This window comes from Lissotriton helveticus, chromosome 6 (genome assembly GCF_964261635.1).
Source record: "Lissotriton helveticus chromosome 6, aLisHel1.1, whole genome shotgun sequence".
Taxonomy (NCBI): Eukaryota; Metazoa; Chordata; class Amphibia; order Caudata; family Salamandridae; genus Lissotriton; species Lissotriton helveticus.
The window spans coordinates 332,243,288-332,271,033 of NC_136067.1; the positions used below are offsets into that span (position 1 = coordinate 332,243,288).

The window sequence follows — 27,746 nt, forward strand, 5'->3', positions numbered from 1 at the left end:
CGCATTAGAGAACTTCAGACTCTCTCAGTGTAGTGCAACCTTTGATGAGGATCAGCCCAGCCTTTTTGCCTAAAGTTGTAACTCACTTTCACCTCAGACAATTCTTCACCCTTCCGACCTCCTTTCCTCCACTTTATCCCTTAAAAGAAGAGGAGAGACTCCATCGGTTGGACACCAAGAGAGCCTTGAGCTTTTATATTGATAACACCAAAGACCATGGATAGACAATGAGCTCTTTGTGGAGTTCACGCAGCAGTGAAAGGAAAGGTGGTGCAGAAAAGGTTAAAGTGACGTTCTAGTTGGGTATGATGAAAAAAAATCTAGGTGTACGTTGAAAAAAAAATAGAAATTAACCTCTAAAAACACGGGTAAAGTGACGTTGTAGTTAGGTGTTGAAATGAGCTAAGAACATGCTCTTAAAAAAAGAAAAAACACTGACATTCACCAGTCATAGTTTGATGAACTAAGTATAACTTGCCCACTCGTCAAGCACTGCTTGTGACCTCACATTACGTCACTCATGACATGTTAAATGACATAATTGATAACATTACGGATGATATCATCGAGGTTGCATATATGCCACTTCACCCACAGTTGGTGGATGTCTCCCTCTTTTTAGTGCCATTCACTTGTCTAAGAAGCAAAGCGCTTCAGTAGGCTTTAGAGATGTCACCCACTTTTTAAATCTTAAACACCATCCAAAGAAGTTTTCATTTTATAATCAGGTTAATGGTGGTCACCTTCTTAACCATTTCACAAGGACGCACAATTTTGAGACAAACGTTTGACAGGTGTCCACGGGCCACTGACAAGGCACCTTTATATAGACCCATAGGACAACTCTCTGTTGTTTAGTAGAGTACAGTACACATTTTGCTGAGATGAGCTCAATGTCATGCACCTTTAGGAGCCATGCTTTCAATCACACTGGGACTTCAGACATCTGTAAGTGGCTCACCCCTACATTTGCCATTCTTCAAGTATGTGCCAATGTCTGGAAACTTTCACAGACGTTCTGCAGTGAAACATACATTCACAACTCATAAACCTGCCCTTTACATATTATTTGTAGACAGAACCATCCATGTTACCTATATTTAACATAGCTATGTGCCCAGACTTCCACAGGTGGATAATCCATTGTGAACAGTAACTTTGGCTTTTCTCACAGACTTTTGGCAGCGGGCTATGCTTTTTAGCTGGAACCTGCTTAGAAACGTGCCTTTGCAACCAACCCAGGTGTGTACAGCCTTTATTTCATTTAAGAAGCAGATACTGCTTGCATTAAAATCTTTACTAATATGTAAATCATGTATCCTATAACTTTTAGAATGCAAATCCACACTTGTCTCCAAGGAATACGTTTTGTCCATTCTAGCGACTGATACGTTTACATGGAGTCATTTTGAGCTGTACATCACTGTAGTCCCTTTACTACCAATTTTTTCATTTTAATGATAAAATGAATTAGAGTAATTTTAGTTACATTATCACTGATGAAGTCGTGAGCGATGTCATCAATGATGTCTTTTAATTGGTAATGAGTGATGTAATATGTGAGGTCATAAGCAGTGCATGACATTGGCACCTCTTGGCCACTTTGCACACATCTTGTATAGCCATCTTGGTTAATATTATTTCATAGATTGAAAAGCCGCTTTTGCATGGTCTATATTCTGACCCAAGGTGTTCAACCCTCCTGTGCTATACGAAGTTCTTAGTCTGTGGTTGGATGGTACCACTCTCAGCAAACTCCATGAGGTTCTGTAGAAATAAATTCAAGCAATCTTCCCATTGAGTAGTAGAATGATACATGAATAACCCTGTTCTCCTTCACGCTATCATTGACTATGACTAATCTGCCACTTATCTTTTTTTTCTGGGCTACCAAAGTAAAGGAGGACTTCTTTGTGAATGCAGGGGGCTGTCCTTTTGTGTTTCATGTCACTGTTTGCTTGACAGATCTATAAGTTTTCTTATTTAAAAACCTGACAGTGTCTTTGCCTATTATATTTTCTGCTTGAATACACAATAAAGCAACCGTTTCATCTCCTACATACTTTCAAGTTTTTGTCCTCTTATTGGGGGAGGTCAACTATTTAGTGTTTTTTTTCCAGTAGGCAGAATGCAAAAAGTATTACCTCATAAAAGCGATCAAAAATATCCTCCCTTTATTACCTCCTGCCTGTAAGTCAAATGTAACTTGTGTAAGTGTCTTATGGTTATCTCAGGTCTGCCCCTGTCTTCTACTTTTCTCCCTACCTAATATTAAAGAGCCACTATTAAAAGAAGTTAAATACTCAACTATTTTGGAACCATGACCTGAAAAATACTGTACATTTAATGTTAAAGTATGCCTTCTTCCACTCTATTCTCTATCAGGATAATTGACAGATGACCTATGCAGTCTTGCCCAAAAGTGGTTGGTCGGAGTTTACGTCATACCTTTGGTATTCCTTCTCCTCCTGTTGGGCTTCTGCTGTCTTTCGTGTCTGCTGTTCTTCTACAAGCAGCTTTATCTCTAATGTTGTTGCAGTATGCATCTCTAGGATGTGGTGGACCAGTTAATTTCTCTGTAGATAAGGAACATGGCAAAGAGAAAGTTTTTCAGTATTGAATGCCTCTTGCTTTGCCTGTAATAGTCTGCACTGCGCCACTGCCTGTCATTCGAAACACTCTGACATGATGTGCATTATGATCCTGTAAATTATAAAGTTATTCATTCATGTTTCGGCCAATACATTCTTATATTTTAGGTATGATATCTAATCACCATATAGCTTGGCCCAGGGGTCACCGTGTTCAAAGATTTAGGATATGCTTTGTCTATCCTTTTAACTTGATCTCTCTTCTCCTCTCACACTTTAACGTACCCTATTCTAGAGGAGTCTTGCTCAAGGCAATGAAATTGTTTCAATCTTTTCATCTCCACAGAACAATAAAAGTCTTCTTTTCCTGCCTTTCCTCACCGAAATTCAGGGATTCCCATGTGCCGATTTTAATATCAACATCCTCTCAGGATTTATCAGACAGAGTAAAGACCGTTTTCCAGGACTATATTGATGATGTTCAACATCATGTAAGTGTAGAAGGGTGTAATGATCAGTCCCAATCCATATTATTGGATCTCAGTTTCACTGGCTCCTATTAAATCTTGCTGAAACAGAGATAATTTTACTTTCTACCTGTAAGGGAAAACCTTCTTAATTTTTCTGCCCCATAGCCTAACTTTTTTGATGAAAAAAGGTAATTTTCATAAGAAAGGTAAAACATGTAAACTTTGGTTAAATATAATTTGTTAATTAATATTTATTGTTGTGCTTTGATAAGTAACACGTTTTCTCGCTTAACAGACTAAAATAAACCACGTACTGTGAACAGGTACAATGCTATCCATCTGGTCTGTTGTGGACTTGATACCCAACTATTGAAGTAGCATGTTTAACAATCATTGGCTGTGAAACCTAGTGTTTTAGACAATGATTTTTGTTTTATGATAGATGATTGACACAATTGTGCCTGTGTTCAAAGATAGCTTCTGCAGATGTGAACGCATCCCCTGCAGTCTTCTTTGAAACCATTTTATTTTATTGTTTACAAATCCTGTTAAAAGATAGCTATGTATGCACGTGCCTCTGTGGTGAACATCTTTGAACAGGATTGGTAATAATAAAAAGACATTGAAGGATGCCACCATGAAAGACCAACTTGAAATGGTTAAAAGAAAATTGAAGCTTGCCATCTGCCAAAAGTGCGGTGGGTCACCAAAAGTGAGCAAGGAGGCTGAGGGATCAAGATAACTTTGCATAGACAACCAGACAGGGTAGAGGGCCAAAAATTTGCGATTTATGGGGACCTAAAAAAAGAGCAGGAGGGAGCTGTATGGAGAGAAAGACGGAGGCAAAATAGTCCCTTGTATGCTCTGCAATGCACAGTCTGACAGCAGCGAAGGATAACTCAACCATTGAAGACATAAGACTGAAATTCTACTAGGCAGGACAAACATAAGAATAGGAAAGAAAGCAATGGAATCAGAAGTAGGGAAGTGAGATAGACAACAAAGCGATTCAGTTATGAGCAAGGGGATGACCCAAAGTCCATTCTATGTATGTCAGTAGGTCTTCAATATATTGCTGAAACTGTACTTAGCCGATGCCTAAATAAAGTCTTGAACTTCCTACAAAAAGTGCCAGATGCACTTGAGGGATTTTTTGTTCATCATTAAAATGTAAGGCTGACTTCCAGGCCTGACGAGCATGGTAGGCTCTGGTTAACCTTACTCCATCGTAAGGAAGGAAATGCTTGATATGCTTTATAAACTTGTTGGTAGGGAATACTATTTATCTACTTGGATTTTTCAAGTCTGATTCACATTTTAAGAAGAAGAAATACATGAAAACATCTAAGAGAGAAAGCCTGAGGGAAGGGAAAGCGAAAGAGCGCGGGTAGGACGGAGGAGGGAGGGAAACAGGCAGACAAAAAATGAGTGTAACATACGTCCTGGGTTCTATGACCAATGATAGTTGAGGATAAAACTGGATCCAAGTGCAAGTAAGTAGGCCTTATTGGTAAATCGTAAATAATGATAGACGAGTGTTGTTATTTCTTTCTTGAGAGTTCTTTTTTGGTTCTGTGCTGTGTGTGGCCACAAGTTGCAAAGAATTACCACCAATACATGAGGGCCAACATTTTACTAGTGTTGGAATGCTAATCACTTAGTAGATGCCCACAAGCTTGTAAGCATTATCCCATTGTGCCTTTGGCACTAAGGTGGGCATTGGGCACAACACTTATAAGCTCACCCAATATGCACGCACAGATACAGAAAGACACAGTGGCACAAACGTACAGTATAAGCATCTTTTATCTTCTCCTCGGTGTTACAATTCAATTTTTGCTTTTCCCTCCTGCACGCACGGGGTAGTGTAAAGGGGTGGCATGAGATTGAAGGAGAAAGCAAGACAGGGCTCATGGTAGAAGAGTGTCAAGGTAGCAAGCATGAGGGCCATTAGGTGTGCTTGGGCAGCTGCTGGAATGGAATGCTTTCTACAAGTAGCTTTGTTATTAATCAATCGATCACATCATTTGTAAAGCGCACTACTTACCTGTGAGGGTCTCAAAGCGCTGGGGGCAGGGAATGGGGAATCCTGCTACTGCTCGAACAGCCAGGTCTTGAGGAGTCTTCTGAAGGTCAATAGGTCTTGGGTCTGCCGTAGGTGGATGGGGAGGGTGTTCCAGGTCTTGGCGGCGAGGTGGGAGAATGATCTGCCGCCGGAGGTCGCTCAACGGATGCGGGGGACTGTGGCGAGGGCGGCAGAGCGGGGTGAGGGTGTGGAAGCTGAGTCGTCTGTTGAGGTACGCTCGTCCAGTGTCGTGGAGAGCCTTGTGTGCGTAGGTGAGGAGTTTGAAGGTTATCGTATTGTTGATGGGGAGCCAGTGCAGCTCTCTCAGGTGGGGTGTGATGTGGCTGCGGCGAGGTTTGTCGAGGATCAGGCGTGCGGAGGTGTTCTGGATGCGTTGAAGCCGGCTCAGGAGTTTGGCCAAGGCTCCTGCGTAGCGGGCGTTTCCGTAGTCCAACCTGCTGCTGACGAGGGCCTGGGTGACTGTTTCGGTGGGGATCCACTTGTAGATCCTGTGGAGCATGCGGAGGGTGTTGAAGCAGGAGGAAGAGACAACGTTGACCTGCTTGGTCATGGCGAAGGTGGAGTCGAGGATGACCCCTAGGTTTCGAGCGTGGTCGGTTGGTGTTGGAGCTGCTCCCAGTGCGGTCGGCCACCAGGAGTCATCCCAGGCCGAAGGGGTGGATCCAAGGATGAGGACCTCCGTCTTGTCCGAGTTCAGCTTCAGTCGGCTGTTCCTCATCCATTCGGCGACGGCCTTTATTCCTTCATGGAGGTTGGTTTTGGTGGTGTGGGGGTCCTTGGTGAGGGAGAGGATCAGCTGGGTGTTGTCGGCATCGGAGATGATATTGAGGTTGTGCAGTTGCGCAACGTGGGTGAGCGATGCCATGTAGATGTTGAACAGCGTTGGACTGAGGGATGAGCCCTGGGGTACGCCGTAGATGATCTCGGTGGCTTCGGAGCAGAAGGGGAGAAGGCGGATGCTCTGTGTTCTGCCAGAGAGGAAGGAGGTGGTCCAGTCCAGGGCCTTCTCTTGGATCCCGGCGTTGTGGAGGCGTGTTCGTAGTGTGCGGTGGCAGACCGTGCTGAAGGCGGCTGATAGGTCCAGGAGGATGAGGGCCGCTGTTTCTCTGTTGTCTAGCAGGGCCCTGATGTCATTGGTGGCGGCGATGAGGTCCGTTTCGGTGCTGTGGGTGCTGCGCAACCCGGACTGTGAGGGGTCCAGGATGCTGTTCTCCTCAAGGTAGCGGGTCAGTTCTTAGTTGACGGTTTTCTCGATGACCTTCGCCGGGAACGGGAGCAGGGAGATGGGCCGGAAGTTCTTGAGATCTGTGGGGTCCGCCTTGGGTTTCTTGAGTAGGGCATTGATCTCGGCGTGCTTCCAGCTCTCCAGGAAGGTTGCTGTCTCGAAGGAGATGTTGATGACTTTCCGGAGATGGGGTGCGATGGCTGTGCTGGCTTTGTTGAAGATGTGGTGTGGGCATGGGTCTGACGGATATCCAGAGTGGATGATGTTCATGAACTTGATGGTGTCGTTGTTGTTGACGTTGGTCCAGGAGAGCAGGTTGGTGCGGAAGGTGGTCGTGGGGGCGTAGGTCTCAGTGGTAGTCGGGGTGGTCGTGGCGGTGAGGCTTTCGTGGATGTCTGCGATCTTGCGATGGAAGAAGGTGGTGAGGGAGTCGCACAGGTCTTGCGAAGGTGGGGTGACGTTGGTGTGCTCCCCCTCGCCCCTTTGCTGGTTAGACTAGCCCGGGGTCATTGATCATTTTTAACCTTTTGTAAACCAAGTGGAAGCTATCTTCCGCCTGCATAGCAACGAGGTAGTGGGAAAATAACCACAACAGATTTGCTTCATGGCACTGCGAGGCAAACCCCATTGAGGCAAAACGTGAACGGATCCAAGTACTCACATCTATTGTTTTTTTACTCTTTAAATTTATAGTACAGCCGTTAATAATCTCCTCCTAGTTGGTTACTCACCAATAGAGAAGTTGTCGATGTCAGCATGCCTTTCAAAGATGCACAACTCAGTAAGATTCAGAGCGCTTTACAGTTATGGATAAGAATTATGCATTATTGGAATTACGCAATATTGTTTGAGATAAATTTGCATTTTTTTCATTAGAAGTTATGGTGTAACTGTTGTGAAACTGCTCAGCCTATCAGATAAACTTTCTTCGTCTTACAGATTCATCCTTCCTGGAGAAGTAGACATAGAAGATATCCCTTATGAAGAGATCTTGTCACCTGCTGAAGAAGCAAGCAATCGAGAAGAGCGAGAATCTAGGAAGCGGCAAGATTTGCTAAAGCATGTTAACTTTTCCAAGTAAGCAAGAAAAAAAGATTGTAGTTACTATAAATTTTATGAGACCCATTTTTGATAAATGGTACCCGGATCATTTGTTCGCAGTGAACATTCCTCATTTCGCATTTATCCATCTGTGACGTTGTACCTTAAAATTATTTCTACATATGGGATATCATCCAAAAATATTGTTTTAAACAATTCACTGCACAAATTAGCAATGGCTTCAAGGTCTTGGGTACTATTTTGAAGATAAGCAAAATATTATGTGCGCCACGCATCGCTTTTTTTTTTTTTTTTACCAGCATACATTTTCAGTTTTCTTTGTCATTAAAAAAATGAAGATGGAAAAATATATAATTAGGGACATTTCCGAAGACTTCTAGCTTCAAGACTTCCATCTACTTTTTTAAAGCTGGGTGTTATGAAGCTAGTAAGCATTTTCCAAGACTTCTCTCTACTCTATTGAAGATACTAAGTAAGTGAGCATCAGTGCTGTGAAGCTAGAAAGAAGGGCCTGTTCACAAAATATTTTTTTTAAATTAGTTTACATTTAATGCAGCCCACATGCACTTTATAATTTTGTTTATAGTTTTATAGAATACAGTTCATCCTTATTGGGTGATTGTGCGGTTCACCTAGAATCCAGGCAAAAGAGAAACAGTACCTATAATACAGAAAGCAAATGAGTACATAAAAAAGGGCACTTTTAGTAACAGATCGCCGTTCTATGCCTTTGGGCTGGGTGGACCCTTATGCAGCTTATATTTTATAGAGACTTCTAGTCGCAAATTCCTTACCTTTGAATAATCCCCAGGGGTCAGACTGGATCCAGAGACTTTCTAGCAGTACCCCTTTGCACCGGCGGTTGGCATTGTTCAGCTTTGCAACTGCACCTGAAGTGACGTGTGCAGTGCCTAAATAGGCACCACCCCAGGGCCCTGACGTTAGTTCTATTCTTTCCTTCCCAGTCAGCACGGATCTGAGAGAACTACCCAGTCAAGTTTGAACTGACCTTTTCTCAACTCTTTGTCAATACCTTTTACAGATTTTTAACCTTATGGTGTTTTAGGTATGTCCTCTAAGAAACCTATGGATTTCAAACCATGTAGTGCCTGTCACAGGCAGATGTCTGTGACAGACCCACACTTGGTTTGCCTTTGGTGCTTGTAGTGGGGACCATGACTCCAAGACCTATGAAGGCTGCCATGCACCTGAAGGAGCTCCTGACTATCTGATGTCAGACAGACTTGCAATGGTTACGATCCCGGTCACACCGAAGGTCCCAAGACCACTCGCAGAGCCACTCCCGATGATGGTTTTCTCAATCCAAGTTGTTAGATAAGTCACATAGGAAGAAGTCGAAGAGGTCTTCGACTTCACCATGCCCATCCCAGTCCTCAGACAAGGTGTGGGAGTATCGGCACTCTAGGCCGTGTTCCTCCATAGCACCCGTGCCTGGGTCTGCTCCGCGCCTCCCTGATTTGCTGGAGCGACCCTGCCCAAGTCCAAGAATTTTATGTGGCCATGCACCTCATATTTGGGCAGCCCTACCCCCGGAGTGCCTTTGGACCCCATAGGTACGGGAATTGTGTCCACTGGATTCCCGCCACCATGGATCCGGTGATGGATCTAGAGCAGCGGTGCCTGAGAGACCTCAACCTCCCATTGTGCTGGCTCCAGTACCAATGCTCACTGTGCCGCCGACACTCTGTGGCGGTGCAGGCCCCCTTGTCATACACAACTCCTTCGTCTGATTCCGGCAACAGCCGAGATCATGTCCTCCGAGTTTGAGCCAGAGTGTGCCGAATGGAAGAGGTCGGATGACCCTTATGGATGCCAGAATTCTCTAGAGGACACAGAGGACAATTAGTGTGAGAAACTGGCGGATCCCAGTGGGTTAAACACCCTGTAGGACACTGGCCTGGTCTCCCCCCGTACAATGACTGCAGAGGTGTGCCTCATTCACAGTGGTGGTGCAGAGGGTGGCCCAGGTCTTGAACCTTCAGTTGCCCTCTGTGGCATTAAAGACAAATTACTTGACATAAGTGCTTCAGCTGGGAGTTCTCCCCTCAAAATCCTTACTCCCATTTAATAAAGCCCTTACTGATGTACTACTTAGGCCAGGCCTAAGCCCTGCACAGGGGCTCCTGTGCACGGGACAATTGTGTGCCACCTTTGCCCTGCTCATGGTGACCCCTGTTTCCTCAACCAGCACACAACTCGGGAGGGCTTGGTGGTCCAAGCCTCCACTTCCCAAGTCCATTGTGGCGCGTTCCCTACCTCTCCACCGGATAGGAAATCCACGAGACTGGATACCTTCGGTAAGAACGTGTTCTCTTCTGCCAGCCAACAACTGTGGTCAGTGAATACCGCGTGCCTCTTGTGCTGATTCACCCATACGATCTGGGATTCGGTTATGCAAGTGCTGCCAATGGTCTCAGAGGAGGCCCAAGCCATACTGTCATAGGCAATTGCAGATGGCAGGGACACAGCAAAGTTTACCATCGAATGTGAACTGGATACGACTGGCTCACTGGGCAGCATGTTTTCATCGACCATGGTCCTTGGACGCCATGCCTGGCTGAGAACAGCTGTTTTTTCAGGGGATGTTCAAGTTTAGCTTATGGACATGCTCTTTGATGGCTTTCACCTTTTTGGTGAGAAGGCGGACTTATCGATGCAGCACTTTAAGGAGAGCAGACCTACGGCAGGTCCTTGGAGTATCCATGTCCCCTCGCCAACCCTAGTCCGTTTTGTGGCTATGGAGAGGCTCCCCGCTACGTTGATTCCCATCCAATCACCAAAACCAAAAGGCTTCCCAGTCTTTTTGTAGCAAAGGACCCTATTCTCAGAGACCATGTGCCATCATGAGCCAGAGGTCGGGGCTGTCCACCACTACCTCGGCAGCCTCCAACCCCCTTTAATTTGCCCTTAAACTATCATGGGCATCCAGTGGAGGGCAGGACATGCCAAAAGCTGCACCACTGAAACTCAGTGACCTCCAACATGTTTTACAGATAGTCCAAAGAGGTTATTTTAGCCCCTTCTTGGACACTCTTCCACTCATGCCACCCGCTTACAACAAGCTGAGCGCAGTTGGCATGTCCAAAGAACATAATGGTGCATTGCACCCAACCTGAAAGAACTTACTAGGAGATTAAGGATCCGAGGACTTGGCATCCTCAGCCATGTCACAGATCTTGGTGCACGGGCCAAGAACGTCAAGGTGTTTATCCTGACACGAGCGCCAAGAACAGTTGATCCCCTTTTTGTGATCTTTCAAAAGATGAGTGACCGCTGCGAAAAGAGCGCTGGTAGCAAACAAGCACACAAATATATACACACTGAAATCAAGTTAAACATATACATGAGCCACAATGAAAGGCCATTATAAGCAACAACAAAAAAAGACGTATCTTTGGCTGCGAGCAGCAAAGAAAGAGGCTGAGAAATTGCAGACAGGGAATTGCATAAGAAGGGCTGACCACTGATTGGATGAGGCTGGACTGTGCATACAGAGTTGCCCGTTTCTGTTTTTAACTAAATTCCCTTTGGCTCATGGGAATTGTAGTTTGTGTTAAATCATGAGGAAATGGCATAGAATTTCTTTTAAGATCCCCACGAGAGTGGTCTGTTTTGGTGCATGACACCTCATTGTGCAGTAACTCAGTGATGTACCATTGTTAACTTGTGGGAGTTTATTGAAGCTGAATGGGAATTTAGTCTTGCTTACATGCTGTCCGACAGCAGTCGGTTGTTTATCATACTGTGCAAAGTGACGCTCGGACTTGTTGCGTGCTCTGTTTCCCGCCCTCACTACCAGGTGTAGTGGATCAAGATCTACAGAGCAAATATTATAGTACTGTATGTTTCAACAATCTCTATCTCATGGTATAAGGTCCCAGGGGCCGAGTGACTTAAAACAAAGTTTGAAGGCGTGAAAATAGTTACCTAGCAAATATGTTTCCCCAGAGTAGCATGTGACTAGGCAGATTATTATTCTCATTACAGACCTAGAATATCTGAAGAAAAACTCTATATTCAAACGACATGGGTGTATAAAGTATCCCATATGTGTACATGATTGCTCTGAGCAAAGTGGAGGTGTTGATGGAGGAGTAAGAGTAATGGACAGAACACAGGCCTATGCATGCTGTTACCTTTTGCATATACAGGTCAGCTTGAAGCTGTCAGCTGCCTGCTCAACTCTCCAGTGGGTTATTTTCCGCATTCTGCGTGAGGTGGCTTTCATCCCTTTGTTGCAGAGACCACTGCTTTCCACAGCAAATTCCGTTGGATTTTGCCACAGAAAAGGAAGGATTACAATCAAACTTAGCAGCCCTGGTTTCCCCACTCAGTACACTTTTTGTCAGTAAGCATCTCATTATTGGTTAACTCAGGACAAAGTAGAACAGAAGTAAAACGTCAAATCTATTAGGGTTCAATAAATGTGTTTAGAATTTCGGGCATTAATTAGTAGTAACAGAGGGGAAGCAAGTTTTCCACCCGTCCCTCTCGCATCCGTTCACTGAGACCCTACAGTTATCCTGTTCGCTAGCTTTCGCAAAGAAATTCAAAAAGAAACGCCCCAGTGTCGCCCGACACCGCCTCTTCAGGTTGCTTCAGAACCTTGTGTGCATGTGGAACTCCTTGATGCAGATCCAAATATCCCCAAACGGCCCCCTTAGCCAGAGTAACCTCCAGTACCCTTTCCTTTTTGGTCAGACACCATCATTTTGTGGGTGTAACCGAATCTCTAAGGATTCTATAGATAGGTCAAAACCTCATTTATTCCACTAAAAGTAATTCTGTACTTAAGGTCCTTTCCATTTAAAATTTCATTTGGCAGCACCAGCTAGAAAAAATGTAGATGACCCTGATCAACGTACCAAGGATCAATAAAGCGTCTTTTCGGGGCAGAGAAAGACAGATTGAGTGTATGCAGATAAACATACATGCGTCCAGCTGGGCAGAAGGAGAGGTGTAATGACATGGGGTACAACGTTTATTTGTGGTAAGCAAGCACATTTCATTGATGCAGGTAACGACTAAAACCTGGGAAGGAATGAGGCTGTAATGTCCTGATTGAGATTACAGACCCTGCCCTTTGTCTGTAGTTACCTATGTCAGACGCCTCCAGAATTTGTGGTTACATTTTTTTGAGGTTCATGTTGCCTGAGCCTCATTATTTTGATAAATCATGGCTATAACTCGAATGGAAGTGAATGGGTAAGAAAACAAAACTGGTGCAAACAGGCTGTGACTCCAGGTTTGGCCCATCCTAGATAAATTACTTTGTTCTTGTTCCCGCCATGTTTCTGTAGTTTGCCTTTTTTATATCCCAGACAGACACAACACAGTTATTTAAAGGAAATTCTTTTTTGTTAGAGTTCAAAGTCATAAGACATCATGCATTGGTCTGCCGACTTAAAGAAGTCAAATTAGAATTGTTCCACTTTTTAAAACGTTTTAATATTGTCATGTGTATCGCTCTTGTTAACGTACTATTTAACGACTCGTTAAACAAAGAATAATAGTGTATATTCTTCTGTGTTCCTTGTTTTTCCTAGCTTGACTCTAGAACAAAAGGAACTTTGCCGCTGCAGACTAAAACTATTGAATTACTTAGATCGACTCTCAACATATGAGGTGAGCATAAGCGAGCACGTTATAATGTACTCTTTTTGCCACGTGTACGTTCAATATTTGCATGTATTTGGCATAACGTTTCCCTCTATCACCTTGTATTTTGCTTTTGTTTACGTTTTTAATTCATTTTTTCCCTAACCTTAATGCACCATTTTTTGTTGTTAATCAAATAATTGTAATACCACCTTTTCTTTATCACTGGCTTCTTCCTCACATTTTCCCTCTCGGTGTTAGGTTTGGTTTGACAGTACAGCTCTCTATAGGACCTATTGTTACCAGTTCTTAACATATCTATAGCATTGGCCTTGGCTCCCCCTAAAATAGTGTTACTCTCTGCCTCATGGTATCTGCTGTTTGGTGTATTATTCCTCTTTCTATGGAGGGCTTGGATTGCAATGCATGGGGGGCTATTTTCCATCTGAAAATACACCCCGTTGTCACATATTAAGTTCTTTCTCATAAATGCCTTGCATACAGAAAGAAATTCTGGGTCACTGCGATCTGCTGGTCAAATTTATGTGAGACTTTATTACTTCCTTTCATTAATTAATACGTTTACCTGTACATCCCTGGTTTGCAGAGAGAGTTGATAGTAGGCATATAGGTAGAAAGGGTCACCAAGTTTCGAGATATGGGCCGCGTTAAGAGACTGGCCCTCGCGCTTTATGAATCCAAGATATAGAATAGTGTTCCTTTATTTCATTGATTTGAAGAGAAAGTATACAGCAAGCCTCTTTCCCTTTGCAGTTTTATCTAGCCGTGGTATGTGAAGTTTTTCACGCCAAAAATTCTTTTGTCTTGAGGAGTCAGTGTTTCTCACAGTTGTCTGTACTCTACAGACTAAATGTTGTTCTACATAGGTCTCCTTACCTCTCGCTCTCGTTGCCTCTTTTTAGGAATCTTTTCATCTTTTTTTGTTAATGTTTTTCACTTTATCATGTGTGTTAGTTGGCTGCTTTTAGGCCAAACATTTTGCCACTTTTTGTCACTTTAGGGCCATATCTATGTGCCTGTGTGTTCAAAGTAGTAACAATCAAATTTCATCCCTATTTCTGTTATTTCATTTTATTCTCGGTCTGTGATGCATTGCTTTTTATATCAGATTAATATGGTAACAATTAGAATTATAACTCCTAAAAAATTAGTATCTTATAAAACAAGCATTGGCATAGCCAATAGGTCTCGCCTTTGGGACCTTATAAGTGTTTAGCCATGCAACAGTTGATGTTGTTGCACCAAGGATATTGTGCTGGATAACCAAACACTTGTAAGGTCCCAAAGGCGAGAACTATTGGCTATGCCAATGCTTGTTTTAGAAGCCATTGTCTTTCAGTGGAGCATCGTGCAGATTGTCTTGACGTCACACATCATGGAACAATCTGCAAATCAATTTCCACCTATGTGGAAAATGTGTGCTAGATCCTTGAATTGTAAAGTAGGAGGTGGAGTGGAAATTGATTTAGTGATGTGGACGACTTGGAGCTAAAGCAACATTTTCAAGGTCACAGCATGGGTGATGCACGGACCTTAGGAATTGTGGCCTGAGGGTGGTCAGTAGCTCGTTATCACAGATCTGACATGCCCGCTTCACCATTTTCACACTGTTATTAATTTATTTTTTGACGCCGTTTTAAGGGTTTATAGTATTCCTCTAGTTGGAAAAATCAGTCATGCAACCTAAAGGTTAATGTCATCTTTAAGTAGCTGTCAATTTCACGCATGTTCTTTCAGACGTGTCTCAGAGGAAGTGCCCTGACATGTCAGAACCATAATTCCTATTGGATCATCTGATCTTGCGAGTGCTAAAAGAGACTGCTGGCAGACATTCGAGTAGGTGCAATATAATCGATCTCTTACTTACACGAACAGATAAGGTTACTTAATTTGTTTGAATAAATGTTTTTGACCTCAAATAATCGAAGAAACTTCAAAAAAGGCAAACGGCACCTAAATCGTAGCATACAGACATACTTTCTTTTTGTGTGGTAGTGTAGTGGCAAAGCTTTCAATGACTGTTTTTCACAAAGTTGCGTGGTGGAATGCATTTTGTGCAGCTGTTGGAAATGCACCAGTCGAGCACAAAGGTAGTAATTCTATCTCCCATCCTTCATCCCTACACAGGGGCAAACTTGTGTTTGTGATGCCAGTTCTCTGTCGCAGTACATCACTGATGCAGCCAGGGTTGTTAATCTTAGTCTGTTAGTTAATGCACATACAGGTTGTGGTACAATTAGCTTGATAGCTATTCTTAATAAACGCGGGACTTAAAGTACTAAACACGACTATCGTTAAAGGATGTTTGCAGCAAGGATTCTGATAGACAACCTAATACTTTATTACGTTAAGGATCCTTTGCGCCTTTCCTATCCTGCAGTGCCTTTTGAGGGCTACATGACAATTGAGTCTGCCTTAACTGTGTAATAATGTTTTTCTTTTTTAACAGCTTACACTGTACTGCTTGGTGATACTGTATGTCCTTTGCTTTCAAAGCCACACTTGATTGGATTATGAGATTTCCCACCTGTGCAAATAGTAGATTGTGAGCACATGGGCCTTCAATTGTATCTCCTTCTAGATGTGCAGAACAAGTGATGTTGTCGAAGCTTAGGAATACACAATATGAGCTCTGTTCCTACTGAGATGATTGCAGAAAGATAGCCGGTGGCAGGCACTGGCCTGGAGCTTCACAGTTAACCTATTCCAAGGCCTTATTTCAGTGCGTTCATGCAGTTACACAATCGCCAGGTTATGTTGTTATTTTCTTATTATGTTGCCGATTGGGCTGTGTAATTATTTGCCTTTCTAGATGATACGCGCCTGCGTGGGCTCCAGTCACTTTCTTTGTCAGCAGATAAAGCATGCATTTCCGGTGCTTCGTGTTCAGAAGCCTGTGAAAGGTAGTGTGCACGAGTACACTGTCGTAAAACATATGTCCACGCTGTATTGCTTTCGACATGTCTAGGTAACTGCCAGGTGTTTGTGACCTGCACGGAGCTGGTAACCTCTTTGATTCGGAGGATTCTTTTCCATGGTCTGTGCTTTTGCGGCCATTTCTCGTCGAAGCTCTCCGTGGTGGGGGAGAGGCTGAGCTTTATTTTCAATTTGGCACATCGACAATCCCACTTGTGCTGCATCTAGCAGATCTGACAGCAGTTGATAGCTAATAACGTGCCTGGCTGTCCATCCGAAGCAAACCCACAGAGGTTGGGGGGCACCATTTATCAGTGAATCTGCAGTTGCACACGTACTCATGGCCGTGAACCTCTAGGACCTGATCACACTAGTATAACTTCTGTGCCCGTGTTTACATGCGAGTGCTTTAGGCGCTGGAGGGTATCCTCCGTTTTAACGACATTTGTTAGTGCTAATGTGGTTATTTGACGCTTAAATATACTTGTTTTCTTATAAGGCATGGGAAAGTGCATGTAAGCAAAACAAAACAAGCATTGGCTGCGCGGAATGCACAGATGGGGGCTGCAGCGGGAGAGAGAGAGGCGGAGAGAGTTGTGGGGGCTGCAGCGAGAGAGAGAAAGAGGCGCAGGGAGTTGTGTGCGCGCGCGCTGCCCTAAGCAGCATTTAATTGTCCGATGGCAGGAACTGGTCGGGGAGAGGAGCGCGTAATCGCAAGCTGGTGGACAAGCCTTTGCTAGCAGCACTTTTAAAACCCTGCTTACAAAATGTCTCAAGGGCAGCGCATGCGCGATGACTCAGCGAGACCTAAAAGCATACTCAACACGCGCTCTGTTTTAATTATATTGATTAAACAAAATCGAATAAAACAAATATTAACAGTTGTGGACCTTTGTTGTCGGTTAAGAATCATGACTGAATAAAAAAAGTATAAAAATAGCATATTATCACTGTGGAATATACATATGTACTGTTCGAAAGAATTATACATGGACTCTTTTTAGATTTTGGCATACTGGTTTAGCGCCACCAAGTTTAAATGTGCTCTAGCTCTAACTTTGTTGGGATCGGTTCTCTCTTAAAATTTGGCGCTAACCTTTTTTTAATTTTTTTAAATTATTTTTATGGAACAAAAGATTAGGAGCACGCTTCATATGTAGAACATTTTCTGGACAGTCACCATGAGGGTTCTAGGGTCGTCGCCCGTATTCAGTACAATTATTTAATTGCAATATAGTAGTAATAAATTCAACCTCCATGGCATTCCATTGCATTTATGAAGTCCGAAAGCACAGCCCCTCCCATCATATCATCTACAGTTGTAATGTCTTCAGGACCCTCTATATTCCACCCAGTGGGCCCCATACCTTACCCCACTTCGGTAGCTTGTTCGCTCCCTATGCCTTTGTAATATTTCTTTTTGCCACTATTTCTGCTACGATTAGCCATATCCTTGAGTATTTCGGCAATGGGCCTTCCCCTGTCAAACACAGTGTATGCCACCTAGCCTGTATAGTATGACCTCTTGATTCACCACCTCGGACATGACCTGTGCAATCTCTTTCCTGTATTATCTGGGGCCAACCTTGAATTTGACTGGGCAATTGGATTGGATTTGTACTCGCAGCCGCTGTACTGGATACAAGCTGTTACTTGTAACATATTCGCTGCTCACATTTGACTTGAAGAAGGTCTCTAGTTATGTAGAGGAAGACATTGGCCAGATTCAGAATCCTTGCTCTTCATTCTTGGAGGGGTACGAACTACAATTTCGGAACTGAGGGAGAAGGCTGCCTTAACTCAGCCTTGAGCTCGTGGTCCAGTATAAACAGTGCTTTAAATGGGCGGTACTGTCCAATACTTTTTTACTTTGAGAGGTAGAGTACTGGCACTTCTCAAGAGAAATGCAATACCTTTAATTGGAGAGTACGGTACTTCTTAGAAATAAGCAGGTACTCTGGTGCAGAGTACCTGCACTTCTATTTTTCCATTTCACGCACTGAATATAAATGTTACTGTGAGAACCTTTGGTGAGTGGATCAGCGGAGAGCAGAGACAGCAGTAGACTAGCAATCCTGACCCAAAGATTCCCCAGACTTAGAGAAGTGAAGTTCTCTCTGTGACATGCAACTAGCATTTGTGACTGCTACTGCTCCCGTGAGAAAAGTGACTTTGGAGCTATCCAGTCTTATTTTTCTTCCCGTGCAGACTAGTGTATGAACAATGATCCTGAAGACAGTCGGATCCCGAGGTCCCCCGATATGTCATGGTCTCCTTCTGCACCATGCATCACTGTCCGCTAATGTACTCCTATTACCCAGCCTCTGAAAGGACAAAGGCCCGGCCTGTGCTGAAAAATTGAGAGCTGCCCCTCTTAATACTGGAGTTTTCAGGCACTGGTGGCCTCTCCACTGTGTCATAGTTGGTCGCTGGAGGTTTTCTGGCACTCCAAAAGCACGCTATGAACCCTACCCTGGACTCTAAGAAGCCCTCGAGGAATGTTTGACTTGCCTCCCCATTTCCCACATTTGACACCTGTCTACACACAACAACCTACTGAAGGCTAAAGTCTGGGCCTTGAAGACGTGTAAACCCAGTGCTGTGCTTGGCTAGATCCCAGATCTAGTGACATGGTATCCTTGCCAACCATGCACAGACTCTAGTTTGAGATAAAGATGCAGAGAATAAGGAACAGCCTTATTCAGTGAAGTGATAATGGCATGAAACCTACTGTTACTGAGAACCTTATCTTCATCTTTAAATTAAAATATTTATTATATTTTTTCTGGGTGTTACATGTGCTGGCTTGAAGTAGTAGCTGTTTCCCGTCTGTTCACGGAAATGATTGTCACAGGCATTGCCCAATTGTCTTTGAGTCACACACTGCCTGGAAAACTGGCCGGATATTGGATAAGACACATCTGACGTTGGGTAAGCAGACAGATCCACCACAGCCTCCTCATGCATGCCCTCTCCATCCCAGCCCAAATCCTTGTCCTCACATCCCTACAGGCTCCCACTCTCCCTCATCCACACATTCCCTTACTCCCATTTCCTCACACTTAAAGACACATTAACAGGCGCGGTGCGTCCATTAGGGCGTGGGGGCGTAGCCCCCCTGCCCGCAGCCGCCCGCATCTCCGACGTTTCTGAACTTAAGTAAACTGAATAGTTTACTTAAGTTCAAAGACCGACGCCGAGGGAGAACTGACAATGCATGCCAGCCAGCATGACGTCAGACCGCGCGTCATGTTGACTGACATGCATTGTCAGACATGGGGGCAGCAGCACAACACAAGTGCGCATGAGTGGGGACGGAAGGCGAATTTTCGCACCGTGCCCACGCATGCGCACTTGTGTTTTAACTTGTTAGCGCATGCCCATTAGGAGCCCCTCGGTCTCCTAATGGGTGTGCTGCGGGCGAGGATTAACTGTGCCCTGGCGCTGCAGATTGGCTTAGGGGTAGCCATTCGGTGCTGCTGTTCCTGTTCCTGTTTGGAGATGAGGCGCCAACGCAGACCAGGAGCAGAGGCGATCAGGTAAGTTTTCTTAATGTTATCTCCCTTGGCGCACCCCCCACCGCGACCCCCTCCCCCGCAACCCCCCCGCCACTCCCCCTCGCGAGTACTGCATTGATTTGTCAGTTTGTTAAAGTGTTCATGCGTTCATCTCTTGACCTCTTCACATAGATAATGTATAGCTATAACATCATTGCTCTGTTTCCGACCTTGAAGTTGATGCATGTCAAACAATTGTCATCAGTAGCAGAACAAGCGAGAGTGTCTATTCTAGATTACTTCCAACTGGTAGGATAGTTCCATGGGTTAAGCCTTTGCTGCAGCAATTCCAGGTTCGAACCCTAGCAGTCCTACGTCATCCACTCTGACGTAAACATCACCATCCATTTGACGAGTCGCTTTGTGAACGGTTCTATACACATTATGAATAATATTCTCTTTAAGGGATTGATGAAACACAACGTTGTGTAACCGTGGACAGACAATTACCAATTATTGGTCAAAACGGTCACCTAAATCTAAGCAACAATGATTGTTAAAAAGTGAAACATATACATGCTCCGTGTTTTTTGCTCATCACAGTTGTATGTTTATTGATGGGCTAGCCAGTTTTCAGTTCAGAATGTGTGCATTGTTCATTTTGTCATGCGGCAGTGCTTTAGTAGAGTTTTGCCACTGTCGCTTCTATGGGGCATTGCATTATGTTTTCAATATGGAAACCTACTGGCTCCAGCGTTTCATGCAGACAGGCCTCACAAACAGTGTGGAGTGGCAACTTGAGCAAAATGCCGAGATGTTGAGCAGACTGTGGCATCTCTAAAGGATGAGCATTGTATGGATTTGGTGATATCATAGTCTGACTCGCCAGTGAATAGGCATACTGTGATATCACTCACTAATGTATGCACAGGCACCACCATTTTAAAGAGCAAGGGAGAGTGAACAAAATTGAGTCCTGGGTGAGTGATGTCTGTGTGAGTATAGGGTGAGCAGTATGCCTGTGTGAGTCCTGGGTGAGTGATGTCTGTGTGAGTATAGGGTGAGCAGTGTGCCTGTGTGAGTGATGTCTGTGTGAGCGCAGGGTGAGCAGTGTGCCTGTGTGAGTCCAGGGTGAGTGATGTCTGTGACAGTGCAGGGTTGGTGATGTCTGTGTAAGCGCAGGGTGAGCAGTGTGCCAGTGTGAGTCCAGGGTGCTTGAGAATGCACCATTTGCCCACTCTTTTTTCAAAATGTTCTCGTGGGAGAACCCCCGAATCCCCCATAGGTGGTTGGGCCTCGCTCGCTGCGCGCGCTCGCCACAGTGCAGTATTTACGCCCACCACTTTCAAATGTCACCAGCCGCCTGTGCACATTAAAATGTATCATGCACACATCTTCCTGATCATAGCCCCATAGTACCGTCCACACACCCTCGCATCCCCTTCCACACACCCTCGCATCCCCTTCCACCTAACCTCTGTCACACATACACCAATCACCACTCATCTGCTCTATAGCCATACACCTGCATCCCATTATTCATCCACAATCACACACACACATATACACACATATACATACATACATACATACATACATCCATACATACATCCACACACACACATACTCACACCCACCACTATCCTTTCACATGCTCCCATTCATTCCCTCAAACACAGCCCCACCTATCCGTCCACATCTCCACCATGCATACACAGCTAGTGCCTGATGTGTTAATAACATAAGTGCAGGAGGGTTAGCTCACCGCTTCTCTGCTGTGCCTGTTATGTGCACACAGAGCTCCTCCCCTGACCACGTGGCCCCTGTTCCCTGCATCCCACTGAAGCTTGAGAACCCCTCTCATGCTCAGAAGTCAGTAAGGCCGGATTCGTCAGTGCTAACTTCAGTTTCCCATTGAAGCGGATCCCTGTGTTCTCTGTCCTAAGCCTGCCTTATCTCGAGTCGTCGTCACCGCGGTTCTGACACTTTGAGCAGCCTGTTGGAAGAATGTTCTAAAAAAGCTTCTTTTGTCTCTCAGGAAATCCTTGGAGGGCCTCACGCCGCCGAAGAGAGATATAACGCAGAGTTCTTTAAGACGTTCCGAAGCCAGAATATCGTCTTGTCCGCACGGACCTACGCTCGGGTACTGTATGAAAACATCTGTTTTTCTTGATTTTAGCTTCTTGCGTTTGGAATGTTTGAAAGCTTTTCAGTGCACACCTTTAACTTTCAAACGTCTGCGAGAAGAAGGCAGTTTTGTCTGTGTTTATACATTGCTGTGAGATGCGCTGGTCCTGGGGTTTACCATGGAAAGGTCAAGATCTAATGAAGAGAGGTTAAGCGGGAGAGGGTTTAAATGTCATGTTTGATATTCTCTTGCACCATGGGAAACAATATTGTGTGAAGCAAATGAATGCACCAAATACTAATGTTAAAATGCAGAGCAGTGTTCAAGACGAAGTACCAAAGCTACTATGCCCGGCTTGTACCTGAACATGCACGACCTACCTGCTTGGGCAGTCCTTCTTGTGCACTCTTAGCCGCAATAATGACCACTTTTCGTGCTCTGACGTCAACACTTCCCCGATGCAGACTGCAGTACCTTATACAGTTACTAGAGGTTCCTTAGGGCCTAATTATGCTTTTGGTGGTCCATAGGATCGCCAAACCTGTGGTGCGGTCCACCCACCGTATTACGAATACGTCGGTGGGACTGCCACACACCACTGCTGTTACCGCCGGTTTTCTTAATCCCTTGGCGGTGGCTGAGCGGTCAGAGGCTACAATATGCCAGCATATTATGAGTTTCCTCACTGCCCTCCTTTTCATGGCAGTGTGCCTGCCATGAAAAGGGTGGCGATGAGGAAACTAAGGGGGCCCTACAGGGCCCACTGATGCCTCTTTGCACAGGGATGCATGCAGGGGGGCACACCCCCATCTCTATGCACCCCGATGTTCCTGCATGGAACAAAATGCATAACATTGTGCATTTCGGTCCGTGCAGGAACGTGCTTTGGCGTTCCCATCGCAGGGCTTTCTAAGGCTAACCGCCTGAGACCTCCAAAGCACCGACCGCAAGACCAGGAGAAAACTCCTAATCTGGCGGGCGGACGGCTATGGTGGTGTGGCAGCAGGACGCTGCCTTGGCAGCCCACTACCACACCACCAAAGTCATAATCAAGCCCGTAAGCCGATACTGGGGGTCCCTCCAATCAGAGGCAGGTGCCTGCTGTGAGCAGAGCAGACTGTGGTATGTTAGCCCAACACTAGACGCTCTTCTGGTGTCCGCCAGTGTCCTCTCAGTCTCGGAATACCAGAGAATTATGACTACATCAAATGCCTTTGAATGTCTCCTTTTTGCATGAATGTGGAAAGAAACTGTCGATAAACTCACCCGTGCTTTTGTTTTGAGCATTCCAGATCATAGTGAGTGCATGGCTCCAACATTTCAACTTGCATGTTCACATTCGCAGGGATAATTCATTTTGCATGTTTTCTCTGTGCTAAATAAATATGCCAATGCTGGATTATAGTGCCTTAGTGGTTATCGATACTCCGACTGCAAGTCATGTTTGTTCTCAAAGATGCCTTCCTCATATAGTCCCTTTTTTGAGGTCATATGTATGTATAAACACAATACTTCATATCTAGAACAGTTATTTAGCTGTATGTGTGCATTACGCGCCTGTCATTCACGAGCAGAGCAGCCATTAATGACTAGTGCCAGGGCGCAAGTGAGGCCAGGGCGCAAGTGAGGCCAGGGCGCAAGTGAGGCCAGGGCGCATGTGATGCCAGGGCGCAAGTGAGGCCAGGGCGCAAGTGGCAGGGGATGGGACGGGGAAAGAAAATTTGATGTGGAAATTAACTGCAATGGGGCCATCCATAAGGAGAGTGGATGACGGGGAAATTACAGTGAACAAAGGGGGGCGCAGAGTGAGGGTGGTGGGCAGGCAGCTGTGGAATAGGAGATGGTAGTGACTGGAAGGGGGACAGGGAATGAGGGAGGCAGGAAGACTGGGAATGTGAGAGACTAGTTGTGTAGGGCTTCCAATTATAGCCCATCATCAAAACCTAACAGTAAAGATGCAATGTAATATTCCCCGAAATGCCATCAGATTGATGGACAGACCAGTCAAGCAGTAACAAACACATGAAAGCCAAGAGCTGAAGGGTACTGAACAAAAGTCCACACTTGTTATATATTTCATATTATATGAATCATGACATGAGGTCCCCGAGATGTCTAGAGTGATCTCTTACAAGATCTTAAGAGTATGTTGCTTTGACACAAAATAAGCTTTTGTTTTTTTAGTTAAGGGAAAAATTGTTGGGTTTGTGTGTGCTAAAGAGGACACTACTGAAGATGGGTAATTTTTACATAAGTTCAAATGACCTTGTACCCATTTCTCCAAATTTCTTGGGCAAGGTAAGGGTTACATTTCGATATGGTCACAATTGTAACCGATTAATCAATAGATATAATTTCACTCAAAAATCTACCGAGAGCAGTAATCGGCTGCCGTGTTGCGTACCCGCAATCGGTATTATGGACTCATCAGCCAGGAGTAAGTTTATTCCAGTGGCACATTGAACACTTATGTGTGTCACCCTAAGTGGGATGGATGTGCCCAGACGTGGGTCCCGTACACACTGTCATTGGTACTAAGCTATATCTGGCTGATGAGCCCATAACAAGAGCAAAACCAGTTCTAGGTTGCCTTTGTTCTGGTTCAGGGAGGACTTGGCTCGGCACTTCGAGCTGGACTGTTCCTATTGGACCAGGGTTAAGACTGATTTGCATATAGCTGGGGCCAGACTGAGGTGGCATGGTGTGCAAAATAAGGATGGACTGGAATGCTGTGCCAAGTCATTACCAGTGGCTGAGATTAATTCAAGCATTCCATCCATCATTTTTTGTATACTTTTGTGTGTTTCCCCAGTGGAGCCGGATATGCCCAGATGTGGGTCCCATGCACACTGTGTCACTGAAACAAAGCTGTATCTGGCCGATGAGACCCATGACAAGGGCAAAACTGGTCCTGGGTTGCTTCTGCTCCAATTCAGGGAGGACTTGGCTTGGCAATACAGGCTGGACTTTACCTGTTGGAGCAGGGTCAAGTCTGATTTGCATATAGCTGGGTACAAACTGAGGTGGAATGGGGTGCAAAATAACAATAGACTGGGCTGCGGACTCGAGTGAATACCAGTGGCTGAGATTAATTCAAGCATCTCATCTATCTGTTTTTTTGTATTCTTGGGAAGAGGTGTGGCGCCGCACCAGGGCGACTGACTCCGGAATCTGGGGATCACAGTTCGATCCCTGGGGATCACGGTTCGATCCCCGGCACCGGCGGCAGGTTAGCCCAGCACCATGTGACTCTGGGCAATAGCTTGCTTAATCTTCCCGACGGCCCCCAGCGCCTAGAGACCCGAACGGGTGATTTACAAATGCGCTTTACAAATGTGGATATTATATTATATTATTATTGGGATCGGGCATTGTTTCCACAATACTAAAATGAGCCATAGTAAAGCCCTTTTAAAAAAAATCTAAGCTGTGCCTCTATGATCCTATCAACTACTGGCTTATATCTCTATTGCCTTTTATCCTCAAACTACTTGGTCATCAGACAACTTTAAACTTGTATTGAAAATAATAAGCTACTAGCCAATAACCAAGCCGCCTTTCGCCCTTGGATTTGGCACTGAGGTGGTCATCACTTTTGCAATAGATGATCGCCGACATTGGAGATCCAGGAGTAGTCATACTCTGGATATCTCTGCTGCCTTCGAACACCATAGACCATCGAATCCTTCTTCATTGTCTCAAAAAGTGCAACATTTCTGATAAAGCCATTGCATGGCTCAGATCATTCAGCTTTAACAGATGTCAACAGATCCATCTAGGACCTTTTTCCTTTGAAGTTAGCTCTCTGTATTGGGGAGTTTCACAATCGGGGCGTAATAGAGGCCCCTGCAACCTCTGTGGTACAGGAATGGCCCAATCCTTCAAGGGCCTTCCAAATCTTTAGGGGGCCACGATTTAGCCCAAGGCCAATTAATATCTGTGAGATATGGAATACTCAGGGAACCCCCATCTTATTCTGAAGAGGTGCCCTATCATTTTGCGTTCCAACACTGTTCTACAAGGTTTGGCCATCTCCACCCTGCCGTTTATATGTATGTACAACTATTTATTTATTTATTATTTATTATTTATTTAGCGATTTGTATAGCGCCTGGTGACCCAAGGGCATCCCCGCGCTGTAAAAAGGCTGATATCCATTGAGGGAAGGGAAGGGAGGAGGGACATTTATTTCGGGAATAGGTGCGTTTTCAGTTTTTTGCGAAAAACCAGGTAACTGGATTCCAGTCTGAGGGTGCGTGGGAGGGAGTTCCATCCCATGGCCGCTTGAACCGAGAATCGTCGTCCTCCTGTGCGTGTCCTTTTGGATTTGGGGATGTTGGCTAAGTGCTCATTCTCCGAACGGAGGGATCTGGATGCTTTGTAGGGGGTGACCAAGCTGCTGAGGATCGCAGGGCCAGATCCGTTGATTAGTTTGTGTAACTATTGGTTACTCTATTACAAGCTACCAGCTAACTTTATGTAAAAGATACGCAAATCATCATTAACCTGGACAAAGATCCCTACTCTACTGTCAATGGCTTACAAACACATCTTTATGCTTTTTCACCCTGAAAGAAACACAACAATCTCTAACGTCGTCCCTCTTAACCAGTACCAACAGGATAAATCATTTAAATACAGTATTTTGGCCTAACCAATTAGTCAGCTACCTCAACCTACTGAATTAAATCAAAAACCTTGGTATAATTTTTGACTCAGATATCAACCTTGAGGCTCAAATCGGTAAACGCACCAGTGTCTGCTTCCTTCAAATACATGTGCTGCAACGCAATATGCTCCTCGCTTGCTTTCCAACATAAATTCGCCAGTGCTGTTGTACAACAAGGCTAGATTTTGGGAGATTGGCCTAATTTTCCCTACCTGCCAAGTCAATAAATATCCTACAGAAAATATAAAACACCCTAATTCACACCATCTTCAATCGAAGAAAAAGTTTGAACCCGTTTCAACTGTCCACCAGCATTTAAACTGGGTCCCAGTAAAAAACAGAAACCTTGTAAAATCAGCCAGGATTATGCAGAATGTTTTTTATGAATCTGCTTCATCCTTTTTGCGTGATATTTTTGATTTCTTTACACCGGTTTGTAATCTCAGATCAAAGAAAAATGGTATCTTCCTTGTTCTCCAAGGCAAGTAGTAAAAGTGGGGTGAGAGAGCTTGCAGGGCCCAAGGAGCCAGACTGTGGAACTCTATCCCAATTAACATCCGATGTCAATTGTCAATCCTGATTTTCAGGAAACTCCACAAGACATAGCTATTCTCAAGTTAAGTTGTGCCACCTTACTGTTCAGGTCAATCCACCAATGCCAGGAGACTTCTCTGGAGGGATAGAGTGGTTAATAACACCCCATAAATTATGTCAGATTGTACCATTTCAGAACACTGTTATGGAAGGGAGTCAGAAGATAAAAGTTTCATTGTAAATGTCGATCTTCTATGGCATACACAGCAAAATATTGCATAGTAGATATTTTTGATAAAGGAACAGTATTTTCATTGTATCTTTAATAAAAATGTATGTCTTTATTTTGTGAACAATAAAGCTTTACAATCAACATGTTCTAATGTCAGCAAAGTAAAACAAATGAAGACGTAAAGGTAATTTGCGAATGGCACTGTGCCCCTAAAGCACTGTGGCTGAAAAGCTAACACTTCCTAAATTAAAAAATAGCCAAAAACCAACATTTAAAATGCTGTGTTGTCAAACAAAGTGCATACACCAAAGAGCACACCGAGGCTCAGTTCCAAGATACATGGGAATTTGCATCTTGCAGTCTAACAAAAGAACTACTTTTTGATTTATGCTTCTGTCGCCAATCGTTAATGGGAACCCAATTGAGACATTGTAATCATCCAGGAAATGCTATGGGCATGATGATAGCCCTTTCAAGCCTTGGCAAACCATGAAAACGAATGGCTGAAGAGTGCTGATCTAAGGCATAGTCTCTCTCTGTACCTATCTGAAGAATTAATGCTATGACCTCCACATAGTGAAAGCTGTGTTGTCAGACTTAAAAAGGCTCACACGCTAACCTATTCGGGCAGTTTGTGTGGTTCTCACCAGCTAAATAAGGTCCAGTGTGAACCACAGCTTCTTGCATAGTTCAGGT

The 27,746-nt window shown here is 44.5% G+C and overlaps 1 protein-coding gene across 3 annotated transcripts in view; it reads left to right on the forward strand.

Moving 5' to 3' along the window:
• NBAS (NBAS subunit of NRZ tethering complex) overlaps window positions 1-27,746 on the forward strand; it is a 2,361,081-nt gene that overhangs the window by 557,907 nt on the left and 1,775,428 nt on the right. For all 3 annotated transcript variants that reach the window (XM_078647778.1, XM_078647779.1, XM_078647780.1), the window contains exons 18-20: window positions 7,312-7,449; window positions 13,002-13,080; window positions 21,526-21,630. In XM_078647778.1, the coding sequence (XP_078503904.1) occupies window positions 7,312-7,449; window positions 13,002-13,080; window positions 21,526-21,630 (322 nt within the window). The remainder of the gene's footprint in view (window positions 1-7,311; window positions 7,450-13,001; window positions 13,081-21,525; window positions 21,631-27,746) is intronic.